This window comes from Peromyscus eremicus, chromosome X, assembly GCF_949786415.1.
Source record: "Peromyscus eremicus chromosome X, PerEre_H2_v1, whole genome shotgun sequence".
NCBI classification, from domain to species: domain Eukaryota; kingdom Metazoa; phylum Chordata; class Mammalia; order Rodentia; family Cricetidae; genus Peromyscus; species Peromyscus eremicus.
Window position 1 is genome coordinate 98,760,814 of NC_081439.1, and position 15,680 is coordinate 98,776,493.

At 39.7% G+C, this 15,680-nt stretch overlaps 1 protein-coding gene across 1 annotated transcript in view; it reads left to right on the top strand.

Moving 5' to 3' along the window:
• Positions 1-12,529, top strand: part of Il13ra1 (interleukin 13 receptor subunit alpha 1) — a 62,753-nt gene extending 50,224 nt beyond the window's left edge. Inside the window, exon 11 of the mRNA XM_059250397.1 lies at positions 10,056-12,529. Coding sequence (XP_059106380.1) covers positions 10,056-10,148 — 93 coding nt within the window. The 3' untranslated portion in view covers positions 10,149-12,529. The remainder of the gene's footprint in view (positions 1-10,055) is intronic.
• Positions 12,530-15,680: the final 3,151 nt, after the last annotated feature.

Here is a 15,680-nt window from a genome sequence, read left to right on the forward strand (position 1 = left end):
TGTCCCGATGAGTCAGATAATTCTGTAATTTCGTGAGCTAGATACATTGACAAGATGGACCACTGAAAGCGTGTACATTTTTGCCCATGATGGCTGCAGATCATTAAACAGAATCAGGTTTTCAAACTAAAAGTATAATAAAATAATGCCACATATGGGCAAGGGTCAGGGAACAATTTTCTGTCTGCTTTTAAGCAAATAAGTAATCTGCTTTTCTAAAAAAAATATTATGTCTATGTTGGGGGAGGATGTACATGTGGCAGCTGGACAACTTTGGGAAGTTAGTTCTCTCCTTTTAGCATTATGTGGGTTCTAGGGGTTGAACTCAGGTCTCTGGGCTTGAGTAACAAGAGCCAGCACCCCCTGAGACCATCTCATGGGCCCCATAGTCTGCTTTCTTTATACAGAAGTAGTCCTCACAAAGTGATGTACGTGCAATAGAAACACAGCTAGAGTCATTTACTCACAGAATAAACATGATTTTAGATGCTGTCTGATGAGACACATGTTTATATGCCTAATTCTTGCCTTTAATTACAAATTTCCAAAATCCTAGATTCTCTTTTAACACCCTGACTTTAGAGATAGGGACTTTGGGGGCCACCGAGAAGTCTCCAAAGGTAGAGGAGTGACTAGAAAACCTGGATGAGATCCAAGTATCCCAAAGATGTCAACCCTAATCTGAAGAAAGAAGCCATATGATTTTTAAACACTTGTTACTTCCACACCAATGCCATCGATAATGCTGCTTTAAAAACCTATTTAGATGTGGCCACAAATAAATCTTCAGTGTAGTTTTCCTTAAGGTTTCTAGTGTTTTCATGTTGTTTTGTTCGTCACCGTAGTAACAGTTTGGCCAACAGTGCTTCTTCCTGTTGCTTTGCTATTACCCTTTTCCATGTGACTAATTGGGCTGCTGGCCACATTCGGGGTGGGGGAGGGGACTGCAGAGGGAATTGTTTCTCTTCTGAAATCTGTGTTGCTTGTATCTATTAAAAAGAAAAATCACACTGTTCTTCCCACACTTCTCGGCAGGCAACTGTGCTGTGCCAGTTTTCCATGCCCAATCACAAGGTAGCTTTTAAACTTCCAAATATTTAATTTTTTTTACTTCAGTATATGTCTTTAAAAAAACAAAGGATGCTTTCCTCTACAGCCAAGACACCATCATGGTGCTTTAAAGATTAAGAATTCCTAATATGATCTAAGGCTCAGGCCCTGCTTGGATTTTTCCAGTTGTCCCATTTGTTTAGAGATAGATAGCATCCAATTATCCCACCTTTAGTGGATAAGAATGACCACTGTATTTAAGATGATAACAGCATACTGCCTCAGGTTACCTACATCCCCACACTCTGCCCCTGCATCCCTGACCTGTGCCCTTGGAGATACTTTGTTGGGTATTGTGTAGCACCCTGCCAGACCTTCAGCTAATGCTCTTTACACCAGCAGATATTGTTGCCTTACTCAGCCTTTAGGTGTTGTTAAAGGGCAGTTTTCGCATTTTGTCCTTTCAGCTACGTGCATAAATCTGCACCTTTCTGTAAAGCATTGCTTTTTGGTTGTCAGCTAGTCTCTGGCTGTTCGGAAACTCAATTCCTGCTAAAAGGATAGAATGCATGCTTATTTTTTCCTTTATTGGTTTATAAAATGAGGAGTTGGGTTAATAGCCGCCACAAATGGTTTCAGATTAGCCCCTTTCATGCCACATTCAACAGTGCTCTTAGATGTGGGGATCTCCAATTTGTACTGTTCAGCCTTTTGTTTTTTACTGTTGCTCTGAAGAAGACTGGGGCATGAAATAGGTTCATTTGTGTCCAAGAGACCAGTGTTTTTGTATGGTGCTTAGATGCTTAGAAACTTACTTCATTTCGCTAGACACTGTGGGAAACACTGTAATCAAACTTGAAAATAATGTTAAATTGAGACTTGATGTTCCATAGTGCTCCCAAATTTATTGCTTAACAATACAAAAACCCACGATGTTTTCCCTCTTTGACCACTATTCTATTGTTGATGGCCTGTTTCTTTTATTTTAAATGGCAGATTAAGGATTGAATTGTGGACTGATAATTTTATGGATTTTAAAATTGGGCTGGCATAAAATTCATAAAATTGAGTACTAGATGAAAGCCTTTGTGTTCATTCTTTCTCCTTTATGTGGGCATATTACATGCTGTGCTAAGAGAAAGGCCATGGTGCTGATAAAGGGTTAAAAAAGAGAGTATATAATGTATTCTGTATTATAGTCACCCCATGTATTCTGTATTGCAGTTAGCCCCCTACAGCCTCCCATACTCCTTCCCATCTCAATCAACTCCGCTCCCTCCTTTCCCCATCATTCCCTTTCCTGGATTCATGTGTTTTGGGTTTGTTTTGTGACCTATTTAGATTAACCAGGGCCATCTGGGTGACCACTGGATTGGGACCATACATTGGAGCATGATAGGGTCACCGGTGAGTGTCCAATTAAAAAAATCAATGACTCTCCCCTCTCCATGAATCTATCAGTAGGAAATAGTAAGCAGTGGGAGGGATAAGAACTCCTGAGTCCTTCCTTCGTATATACATGTATGAAACTGTCAAAGAATAAAATTAGTCAGTAAAACATTTTAAGAGTATCAGGGCTGGAGAGATGCTCATAGATTAAGAGCACTTGTTGCTCCTGCAGAGGACCTGGATTTGGTTCCCAGCACCCACATGGCATAATCTCATAACTCTCTGAAACTCCAGTTCCAGGGGGATCCAATGTCCTCTTCTGGCTTCAACAGGCACCAGACACATATATGGTGCATGCAACATATATGCAAGCAAAACAGACATATAAAATAAAATGAATCTAAATTTTTTAAAAAGAGCTATCCAAGTTTTTTGGAATAAAAAAGTCAATTGAAAAGATTGTCCCTACAGATTGTTTGTGATCCAGTATCACTTTATTGAACCAATTTTTTTTTAATGTTTTGGGGTGTGTGTGTGTGTGTGTGTGTGTGTGTGTGTGTGTGTGTGTGTGTGTGTGTGTGACAGGATCTCTTCTCAGCCCAGGCTGGCTTTCAACTCCCTATATAGCCCAGGGTGGCCTAGAATTCCTAGCAATCATCCTGTCTCAGTCCCCTGAGCATTGAGATTATAGTTATGAGCCATCACTAGTGGCTTTCCAATTGCTTTTCTTCTTATCCAACACAGCACTGTGTATGTATGCATTTTAGGAAGCTTCTCCAGTAGTAGGTTATGACCCTTTCTAAACATCGATAGTGTTAATTTCCCTCCATGTACTCCTTCCTTTGGCCTGTTGTCCCACCCCCTACCCACGGTAACCCTTCCTGTCCCATTATTAATTTTAAACCCTTTATACTAGTGCATTCTGTCTCCTTTCCCTTTAACGTCATTTCCCATGGGTGGTTAGTAATTTCCTGACCTTTATGGGTATTCCAAATAAAACACACATATGTGAAGATGCAAAGCTAACATCGACAGATGAGAGAAAACACGTGATGTGGGTCTTTCTGGGTCTGGACTGCCAATGCTCAAGGATCATTGCGGAGGAGGGGGCAGAAAGATTGCAAGAGCTGATGATGGGTGATCAAAAGGGAACTGTCTTCCAGACACAGCAGGGCAGCTGCACACACAAACTCAGGGTGCTTGTGACAGCGTGTGTAAGAAATTCTTTAAAAACAAAACAAAACCCCCAAAGCAACACCACACACACACACACACACACACACACACACACACACACACACACACGCATCCTGCTTTGACTATCTTAAATGTGCTCATACCTTATCTTCTGGTATAAATTATTGTTAAAGAATCTTACGGTATAATATTATTTCCATATTAAAATATTTGAGTTTCCCTCCCTGGATTTTCAAAATATTTCCCCCACAAAATTCAATAATCTTACCAGAGCCATTCTTGATATTGGTCATTCTGGGTTGATTTTTCTCAGGTACAGGTTGAACACCTCTAAACTAAAAATCTAAAATCCAGAATGCTGGAAAATCTGAACTGATTTGACGGTCAATATGATGCCACAAATGGAAAATTCTACTTCCTAGAACTGTGTTTTATGCACAAAACTTTAATGTGCCATGTAACATTATCTTGCGTTATGACTATTTAGTATATGTGAAATATGAAAGAATTTGAGTTAAGACTTGGGTCCCATCCACAGTATATCCCAATTTTGAAAACCTTTCCCCAACTCCACACACTTTGACTCTCAAGCATTTTGAATGAGGGTCTCTAACATCTTCCACTCTTCTTCTCTTTGTCTTCTGTATCTCTCACACCCTCCTTGACAATTGTATAAATCCCCCATCTCACCCTCCATTGCTCTGAAAACATTATCTAATGATTGGTTGTGTTTACTCACCCATGTTCCCTCTAGCTTAGTCTTCATTTCTGAAATGAAATTATTATTTTCCTTTATTTCTAATTCCTTATTGAGTTTTCTCATCTAATTTCTGAATCCCCTCTTGTTCTGAATTTTTATACATTCTTTCACAGGATTTATAATTTCTTATTCTGTGTAAATTTTTCTTCCTAAAATTTGAAACATTAGGGTATAGTTTTCACGGGCATATTTCTGACAACTTTTAATTCTGTGAGGATATTATTCTGTTGTTCATTTTTATGTGAAATTAGTTTCCTAAACTTGAAGAAAGAGGCTTCACTTGGGTCCGTTACTAATTTCCTGACTATACAGCCCCCTCTTGTATTGCTTTGAGAAATTTTGGAAGTTATAGTGAGTGGCTTTTGAAAGTCTTGCCTCCTTTTATTTTCTTTCTCTGCAGTGGTGAGAGTCGTTCTTACTGTGCAGTCCTGCATTGCCTGCACCTGACTCTGCAGCCCTGGCTCCCTTGAACCTCCACTTTTCCTTCAACCTTCGCTTCCTGCGTGCTGAGATACCAGGCGTGTACCGCTATACCTGGCCTTTTCTCCTTTTTTTTTTTTTTTTTAAATTTTTATTTTGCAATACAATTCAGTTCTACATATCAGCCACAGATTCCCTTGTTCTCTCCCTCCCCCCCCCCACCTTCCCCCCAACCCGCCCCCCATTCCAATCTCCTCCAGGGCAAAGCCTTCCCCACAGACTGAGATCAACCTGGTGGACTCAGTCCAGGTAGGTCCAGTCCCCTCCTCCCAGGCCGAGCCAAGGGACCCTGCATAGGCCCCAGGTTTCAAACAGCCGACTCATGCAATGAGCACAGGACCCGGTGCCACTGCCTGGATGCCTCCCAAACAGATCAGGCCAATCAACTGTCTCACCCACTCAGAGGGCCTGATCCAGTTGGTGACCCCTCAGCCATTGGTTCATATTTCATGTGTTTCCGTTTGTTTGGCTATTTGTCTCTGTGCTTTATCCGACCTTGGTCTCAACAATTCTTGCTCATATAAACCCTTCTCATTCTCGCTAATTGGACTCCCAGAGATCCACCTGGGGCCTAGTCATGGATCTCTGCATCCAGATCCCTCAGTAGTTGGATGGGGTTTCTAGCACGACAATTAGGGTGTTTGGCCATCCCATCACCAGAGTAGGTCAGTTCGGACTGTCTCTTGACCATTGCCAGCACTTGTTCAGCTATGTTCATATCAGCGTTGTTTGTAATAGCCAGAACATGGAAACAACCTAGATGCCCTTCAACTGAAGAATGGATAAACAAAATGTGGTACATATACACAATGGAATACTACTCAGCAGAGAAAAACAATGACATCATGAGGTTTGCAGACAAATGGATGGATCTAGAAAAAATCATCCTGAGTGAGGTATCCCAGACTCAGAAAGACAAACATGGTATGTACTCACTCATAACAGGATACTAGATGTGGAACAAGGATGACTGGACTGCTACTCACATCACCAGGCAGGCTACCTGGAAAACAGGACCCCAAGAAAGACACAGGGATCGCCCAATGACAGAGAAATGGAATGAGATCTACATGAACAGCCTGGACATGAGTGGGGGTAGTGAAGGGCGAGGGTCGAGGGAAAGAGAGCTTGGGTGAGTGGGAGATCCCAGCTGGATCAACAACAGAGAGGGAGAACAAGGAATAGGAGACCATGGTAAATGAAGACCACATGAGAATAGGAAGAAACAAAGTGCTAGAGAGGCCCACAGAAATCCACAAAGATACCCCTTTTCTCCTTTTTATAACTTCTTCCTCCAGTCCTTCTTCCCTCCCCTCCATCTCTATATTTATCTGGATTTTCTTACTTTTTAGCTATTTCTTTGCCCTGCCCTGCCAATCAGTTGGAGTCTATTCCCATAGTCTTTTCCCAGAGTGCAACTTCATCCTGCAAGGGAGCTGTGGAGTCTCAGTTTGAGAACATGTGTCTTGACCATGGACTTGATGTGAGTTAGCGGACTCTTTCCATTCTCAGAATATGTCCAAAATTAGCTCACTGATGTTTGAGTTCCCACCGACTTCTCACATCTCTTGGATACCATGTTGAGTCTTTCTGTATATTCTTCCACAGCTGTTTATCATTTTTGTCTCATAACCATCACTTGTTTGTCCCCATCAACCCTTATTTGGGTTCATGACGAATCCTTTTTCATCTAGGTTAGCTGTAAAGTTGGTTAGTGAATTTTATTTATTTGTTTGGTTGGTTGGTTGGTTTTGCTTTCCTATTTACTCTGCTTGTCTTTCCTACTTTTTTTAAAAAATGATTGCATTTGGAGAGAGACAAATACCATACCATGCTGCCACAAACCACCTTCCTGCCATCATATCTCTACAAACTACAAACTGTGAGCCAAATCCTGCCCAACTGCCACTTGTTTTTGTATAGCTTTTCATCTGAAAATAGACTTTGGACTCTCTCTCTCTCTCTCTCTCTCTCTCTCTCTCTCTCTCTCTCTCTCTCTCTCTCTCTCTCTCTCTCTCTGTGTGTGTGTGTGTCTGTCTGTCTGTCTGTCTGTCTCTGTCTCTGAATGCGGGGGACGGAACCTTGCACAAGCTTGAGGAGTGCTATACTTCTGAAGTGCTCCTCCAGTAGCTTTTAGTTTGCAAATTTGCAGATTTGAAATGACAGATTATTGTCCAGGGAGGTCGTATGGCTTGAATGAACAGTGCATTCATGCGTGAAATTGTTTTTAGAGGTTAAAGAAACTGAAATAGCTCTGTTATGCCAATTTATGAGAACTTATAACATATGTTGCTAAATGAAATATCCGTATTACCTAAGCAAAACATGAGAATTCAAACAATTATATTCACAAGCAGTAGATATTAAAACTAGGGTATACAAATTTCTAGATTTGCCACTACTAGGATTCAAATACTTGTTTGGACACACTTTTCAACATGTTGTTAAGTAATGTTTTAAAAAATCAATGGGTGTTTTGATAGGTGAGGGAACTTTATACAACCAATTTTGTATGTTTCATTGGTGCATTGGCTTAAGCCATTTGTTTTGTGAAATTCTTGTTCCTTGCCCTTTTATCTGCTACAATATTTCTCTTTTCCTTGTTGGTTTTCAAGGTTCTTTATATATCAGGCTTTGTTTTTGCACCATTGAGGATGGGACCCAGGGCCTGATTCATGCAAGGCAAGCACTCTACCAACTCAACAATTTCTCTAGCCTCATATATAAAATATTAATCCTTTGGCTTGTCAGCCATTGTTGCCTTTTTATTATATTTATGGTGATTAATTATATATAAATAATTTTTCCTTTTTTCTGCAGTAAAACCACCTTTCAAATAATCATCTTAGGGGTTGGGGATTTAGCTCAGTGGTAAAGCGCTTGCCTAGCAAGCGCAAGGCCCTGGGTTCGGTCCTCAGCTCCAGGAAAAAAAAAAAAAACAAATAATCATCTTTTGTGTGCAGGAAGCCTATATCATGGGAAACTTACATAGCTGTTCCCCTGTGTGTTTGGTTGATTTTGTTTTTTACATTCAGGGCTTTACTCCATCAAGGCTTTATTGATGTAGTCTATGAGAGAGGGATTAACTTTGTTTTTCCAATGCTTAGCCACTTGGCATAGTGCCATTTATTGAGTAAACTGTTGTTTTAAGGTTATCTAATTTTTCAGATTGTTTTTCTTAGAAGTCTGCACATTTCACATTTTTTAAAATATAGAATTTTTGAAAGTACAACTTACAAATAACAAAATAGATTCTTTTTAAGTGTTCACTTAGGAGAATTTTAGCAAACGGATGAAATTTGGTAGTCACCACTCCAGTAGAAATATAGACTATTTCTGTCATTTTCTGATGTACCCCTTTGGAGTTAGCTCCATCCCTCACTCTAGACCAATGGTTCTCAACCTGTGGAGCTTGACCCCTTTGGGAGTCTAACAACCCTTTCACAGGGGTCACAGATATCCTGCATATTAGATATTTACATTATAGTTCATAACAATAGCAGAATTACAGTTATGAAGTATCAATGGAAATAATTTCATGGTTGGGTGTCATTACAACATGAGGAGCTGTATTAAAGGGTTGCAGCATTAAGAAGGTTGAGAACCACTGCTGAAGACTCTTGCAACCACTGATCTGTTTTTCTGTCCCCAGAATTTTTCCCTTTCCATAGTATCATATAAATGGAATCCCAGGAAACAGATTTCTGAGTATGGCGTCTCTCACTTACTAATAATGCATTAGGGAAATACTCATATTGTTGCATGTGTCAACAGTTTACTTCTGTCTATTGCTAAGAATTACTCCATGGTTCATTTAAACGTTCACTTATGTGAGGACATAGGGCTATATCTTGTTGCACAGTTATGAGTTAAGGCACTGTAAATGTTCATGTAGAAGTCTCTGTATGGCCATGTTTTCATTTCTTCTGCGTAAGTACAAAGGAGCAGGACTTTGGGGTCATGTGCGAAGTGTATGTTCAGATTTACCCAAAAACACAAGGCTGTTTCACATAGTGACTACTATTTTGCATTCCCACCAACAATATGTGGAAGATCCAAAGTCTATGCATCCACACCAGCACTTGCACTTGGCAATATTTTTAACTGTAGCAACTCTGTTAGATATGTTAGGGTTAAATATTTTATTTAGAAAAAAAAATGACTACACTAACGCTACATGGTCCAAATTCCCTCAGTGCCACAGGCTGCCACAGCTGAACAGGCTGTTCTTGTTTCTGTTTCTCTGACTTCCATTTCTTCCCATAAGCTTAAAGAACTCTGGAACACCAAAGGAGAAAGGGAGCCTAGACATCATCCTTGTGCAGGGAGTGGTGTGGTTTTATTTCTGCAAAGAATTGTTCTTGTCTTATAAGTCATTCACTCTCTGTAACAATTTAAACATTACAGCATGAAAACAGCCATAGGCAATACAGAAACAAATGGTTATATTTCAATAAAACTTCACTTCCTCAAACAGGCAGTTAGCTAGATTGGTCCATGCCTCATAGTTTGCCCACCTAGTTTTCTCTAACAGCTTTATTTTACAGATGAGAGAACTGAGTTTAGATTTCACGTTTTCCCCAGACCGACAAATAAAAAAAAAAACCATTGGATCAGAATGTTGGCCATGAAAGACATGCTTGATCCCATTCAGGAGACGCTATATATAATGAGTCCATTATACATAACAAACAAGGTCTATCTGGCAAATGATGTTAAATGAAGGTATTAGTATAGAGCCTTTTCACAGGTTTTTGAGACTAAGACTTTCTGGACGTCCAGTGTCTTCTTCACTAGATGTTAATTGGCTTTTGTGAGCCTGTGATGTTTCTGGAGCAGTGGTCAAAAACATAAAATCCCAAGTGAAACAGTTAGAAAAGTAGGCTACCCTTTAGTTCATCTCCAAACGACTGTTTCTAGTCTTGAAAATACCTACATTTTTATCTCTTCAGACAGCCATTAACCATTATGTAACAGACCTATGCTTTTCCTGTCTTTAATGTTAGTTCTTGATTGTTTGACTTTGTTAATTGTCCAACTAGATGAGCATTCTTAGATTAAAAAACCCAAACCAGGAAAACATTGCACTTATGGTTCTTGTTCATGCCAACTTCAAAGTGCCCAGGGAGAGACCAATGTTGAGAAGAGTCACTGTGTGTGTTTGTGTCCTTCTTTGCAGCACTGGAAGAAGTGTGACCTCCATGAGAAGCAGTCCAGAGAAGAAACGGATTCTGTAGTGCTGATAGAAAACCTGAAGAAAGTGTCTCAGTGATGGGGATAATTGATTGCTTTCTTTCTGTCAATGTGACCCTGTGCAGATTCATTGCATTCTCCACTTCTTAGCCGAGGACTTGTTAAATAGAAACTGAAACTACTAGACCCTTGAAAAGCAGTCAGCTCTTAAGAGCCGCGGGTTTGGATGTCAGTCTTGCACTGACAAATCCAAACACATGGAGCTCTTCAAGAAGAAAGCGGAGTCCTTCTTGTCCTTGTTGAATCTTAAAAGCAGACATCCTTTGCCAAGTCTCAGACTAGAGGACAAAGAAAAGGGGGCAATGACCATGGATTCATCTTATTAAGAGTTGTGACGGCTGCCTAAGGAATCTCTGCTCGCTCTGTATTCTTTGTGTGGAAAAACATCAAGAAATTTTACTTGTGAGGAAACTCATTTTGGGGCGTGTACACTAATGCTGAACTTGATTCCCAGAGAACAGTTAGCAAACAAAACTGATACAATCTGCTGCTTATTGTTTGGGAACCCACTGAGTAATGTTTGTGGCTATTAAAATGCACTATCATTATCCACTTCAATAGCATTTTCCTCTGCTTTGAAATTCCCAGAAATCATCTTGGCAATGGTGATAACATGTACAAAAAAAGCAGAGGCAACTTCTCCACCAAGGCCATTTTATGTCATTGCAGGGTGTTTTTTTAGGATAGTGGAGGCAGAACGACCTAGTATTAGAGTTGGAATCAAGAAATCTCTAAAGATGTATGCTCCCCTTAATTTCTGCTACTCAAGTCAAGTATTGACTATGTATCTAAATTGTACTACACCTTCAAGTATGAGGAGTGGGACCCCACTCCTGGGTTTACATAAAGTTGGGACTCCACACTTCTTAGCACTTTCTGTATCTCCAGACTTTTGAACTTCCGGTCTCCTGTTCTTATTCCCTGCTCTGCCTGCTCCCTCATCCTCTTTCATGTAGCCTTTTGACTTGCAGTGGAACTGAGGATACAACTTTGCTTAGACTGTCTAGTAGAGCAGGGGATAATTTTCATCTCAGGTAAAAGATGAGTATTCTGAACAACCATGACTAATTCATACAGATTTTGCCACTTCCCTGTGAGCCTGCAATTATTTGAGGTTTTTGAGCAATTGGTGTTTCTTTGTGTGTTCTCTAATAGAGATGATGTCTTTTCTTCACTTAGAATTTAGGCTCTATTTGCTCAAGGGGAAAAAAAAAGATTTGTGTCTGTTTTTCTTTGTTTGCAAAATAGGCCTTGGGATGGCTATTTTCCATGCTGTAAATGGTTCTGTCCATTCTTTGTTTTATTGAGAGGGAGCCAAGTGGGACTCCAACTATGTACTCAGTTTTTGCATATGTTAGGTTTCCATTTTGTCCCATTTCCACAATATATGCATATATATATTTCACCCCATTCCGACTACTTCCTGCAAATTTAAAACATTGAGAGGTACCCCACTTCTCTTTCTTATACCTACAGATCACTAGCAAGGACTGAAGAACTTTATATAACAAATTCTTCAGGCATTTACCAGTTCATATTAATAAAATGATGCTACTTGCATCTCCTGTTTTTAAGCAGGGAAGATAAGAGACCCCTGCTCTCCACAGGTTGGGACAAAGGGGAACCTTGCTTCCGTGGTAGTAATGATGGTAGAGGAGCACTGTGCCCTGGCATTTCAGGAAATGGGGGTCCATGGTGTGACTGACGCACAGATGTCTCCTCCTGGTGCTTTTATTTTGGTTGTTAGATTGCAGTTGGGCTCCAGGCATCCTAGGTGTTCAGTTTCTCCTACTAGTCACTGGAAAGAAGACTTGGCTTGTTGTAGAAGAGGGAAATCACTCCTTACACAGGTTTTCACAAATCTGGGAAGGAAAGCACCTAAATGCATTGCACAGGGCCACTTTTACTGCTGGCCTATTTTGATGGTGATGAAGAGGATGCCTTGAAATGCCCTGGAGACCACCCGTTACGAGACTTATGCAGCATGGGAACAAGAACATCATATTTTACTTCCATTCTCCTCTGCAATAGCAGAGGGGAAAGAGGATAGTACATTATAGGAATTCCTTTGTTTTAATGGACAAAAGTAATCTCCAGGACTTAGGAACTCTTAAAGACATCAGTACATTGCTTATCGGAAACTTGTAGGTTCGTTATATTATTTTGACTAAGGTATATGGATTGTTTTCACCTACACATATAAGTAAACCCAGTGTAAGGAGGACCATTCCTTTTCTTTCATTCAGATAACCTTTTTCTGAATCTGGGTGTTGAAGGGATACATGAAATAATGTTAATGTTTTTAGTAATGTCTGCTACTAGGAGTCTTTCTGTTTAACTTCTTATAAGAAAGTAAAATAAATATTGTCTTTTTGTATGTCACCTAAATGCTTTCTTTTGATCTTATTTTTGGGAAAGTATTGTGGGGAGTGGGTGGTAGAGAAAATTACAGTTGAAATAATAAACATTATAAAGACAATTCCAAGGCAGCTACTTTATCTTAACAAACATGTATTATAGTTTCCCTGTTGTTTGGTTGTGTCAGTTTTCTGAAGAGGACGTACATATAAAATCAGTTTCATTTAGGGCAGTCATTCCAGGCATCATCTAAAGAGACTGAAGGATTTGACAAATTGTGATTGCAAAAATTAATGGTGGTCCAGCAAGATGCCTCACCAGGTAAAGATACTTGATGCCAAGCCTGATGACCTGAGTTTGAGCCACAAGACCCACATGGTAGAAGGAGGGAACCGACTCCCTCGAGTTATTCTCTTATCTCCATACATACACTGCACCACACGTACAGCTATATACATGCACTCGTACACAAATAAAAAGCTATCTAAAATTAATGGAAACGGATCTGATCTTTTGAAATATCAAGCAGGAAATAGAACACAGTGTACTTACTGTCGTCATAGACGTGATGTGCACATGATATACACAGCTATCATTGCCTTTGTCATGGGAGACCCCAGTTATGTTATTAATATTAGCTTACATGTGAGACTAAGAAAACTATTTTTTCAATAGCTGTCCTCGTAAGATCTATCTAGCTACTTATAGCTTCATAGTTTTTTTTCAACTTTTGTTTGTGTTGTATGTGTAAGTACATGTTCATGTATGTCTGCATGCTTAGGGCGTGGGTGCACTTGTGTACATGTGTATAAGGAGACCAGAGGTCAACACTGGGAATCCTTCTCTACTGCTCTACTCCTTAGTTTTGAGACAAGGTCTCTCATTGAATCTGGAGCTCCGCAATTGGTCAAGACCAACTAGGCAATGAGCTGCAGAGATCCTCCTGTCTCTGCCTCCACATTGCTGGGGTTAAAGGTGTGTGACACCACTCTTCTAGCCTTTTAACATGAGGGCTGGTGATGTGAAGTTGAGATTGTAAATCTAGATGAGATCTGTGGAAAACATAACTTCCTGTAGCTACAAACATGGTTACCTCATCTCAGGGAGAGAGAAGCCAGAATGATCTATGCATGTTTGCTTGTCAGGTTGTTTGCTATTTCATCATTACCATGGTCTGCTCTTTAAAAAGTGCAACATCATGTTTAAATGAATTTTGTTACTAGGCTTTTGGTTTCATTTTGCTTTGTTTTTATATTTTGGATTTTTTTTATGAGATGGGCTCTTGTTATGTAACCCAGTGTGGCTTGAACTTGCTACGTAGCCCAGCCTTGTCTAGAGCTCACAATCCTCCTGCCTCAGTCTCCCAAGTGCTGGGATTACTGACATCCAGCATGTCAGACTCTACTAAAGTATTAGCACTTTGAGAAGAAAATAAGAAAACAAACACTTTTATTTGGCCTGGAGAGACAGCTCAGCATGTAAAATAAAGCTGCTTGCAGATCTGAAGACCTGAGTTCTGTTTCCAGAGCCCAATCAAAGGTGGAAGGAGAAAACTGGCTCCATAAAATTGTTCTGTGACTACCACACACATATTGTAGTATGCATATCCATATCCATATCACACACATGCATGCACACACACCAATAATAATAAAATTTATAAACCCTTTTATTACAGAAATGTTTTTCTTCCGCACTTATGATTAGATAAAACAATCTTCACACACACACATACACATACAAAGTTGATATGTATATATCAACTAAAATCTTGGAATGCTTTAGTTTCACTAAGGGAGAAGTTTAATTGATGTTGACATGTTAGATTTTTTTTTTTAACATCAACCCTTAAGATGATTTTTTTTCCTAAATTTTCTCTGGCCTCTAACCATCTTTCCCAGTGGTTGCATCTTCAGCAACAGGAAACTATCTCACTGCTGGCTTTCAACATTTGTTAGGTAGACCAGTAAGTGAAAAGGGAAAATCAATAGTTTCTACTTTGTGTTAAGTTACTAATACATGTGCTCTTTCCCTGATTCCCTATACCGTGAGATTGGCTGCATTCCATGCCTTTTACAAATGCAGACATTGGAGATACTGGCTGATTGAGTTCTGTAAAACCGTACAGCTATGGAGTCATGAGGCAGAAGTGACTTTTAATGCAGCCAGCAGTGCATTTGTTTGTCCCTAAGAAGCAGCTACTAAAAGAAGAGACACCTTCTTGCACATTATCGCCAAATTGCTTATTAACGGTAAGACTTTGAGAATTCAAATCACTCCGTTGTAAAGTGATCATTTGCAGCATCTTGAGATTCATTGTGCAATCATTTATCAGTGTGCCAGGTAGGGTGTGTTAAATAAAAGGAATTTGGAAGTGAATAATGTTTGGCTCTGTAGTCCATAGTTGATTAGTCAAGGGGAGGCTACTTTTTATAAGATAAAATACGCTGAATTAATTGTTTGCAGTTCCAAAGGATGCTGGGCAAGTACCTCGCCCTGTCTGGATCTGCTTCTTCTCTGAGGGGCCAGTGTTTTCATCTGTAAAATTAAGAGGTTGGATTACATTTACTATATTAATTCTGACACACAATAGGGACTAATATAATTTTGGCCTTATAAACCAAGAAAACATGTTTATCATCATTTACTCTTGCTTGCTATACGCGGTAAATGCCAAAAGCAACCAGAGGAGCAGGTCCTTTAATGGAATGTGAAGAACTAAGGAATTGATACCTTGGAGGAGCTCTGTTGTTCATCCAAGTCAAGATTTTTCACTGGGGCCCAGCCAAGGTTGTGACTAACAAATATTTCTTAAAGCATTCAGATGATTTTAGAGCATATTTCTTGGAAGCACAAAAATGGACTATATAATACACATTGCTTGCATAATGACTTGTTTTGATATATTATCTAAAATAGTCTATTTGAACTCAGTAATAGAAAATTTGGTAGTTGAGCTTAAGTTTTTGTTTGGACAATGCTGGGGATTGAACCCATGGCTTCACACATGCTAGGCAATTAAGTGGTCTACCACTAGGCTACATCTCTAGCTAGCTTAAACATTTTTTTATTTGCACAAAATAATGCATGCATGCACAAAACCTCTAAACTCAAGGAGTATTATAGAGCTTTCTATGGTCTATATTGTTAGTGTTCCTCAAAGGTACATGTGGCTTGATCCCCATCATAGTAT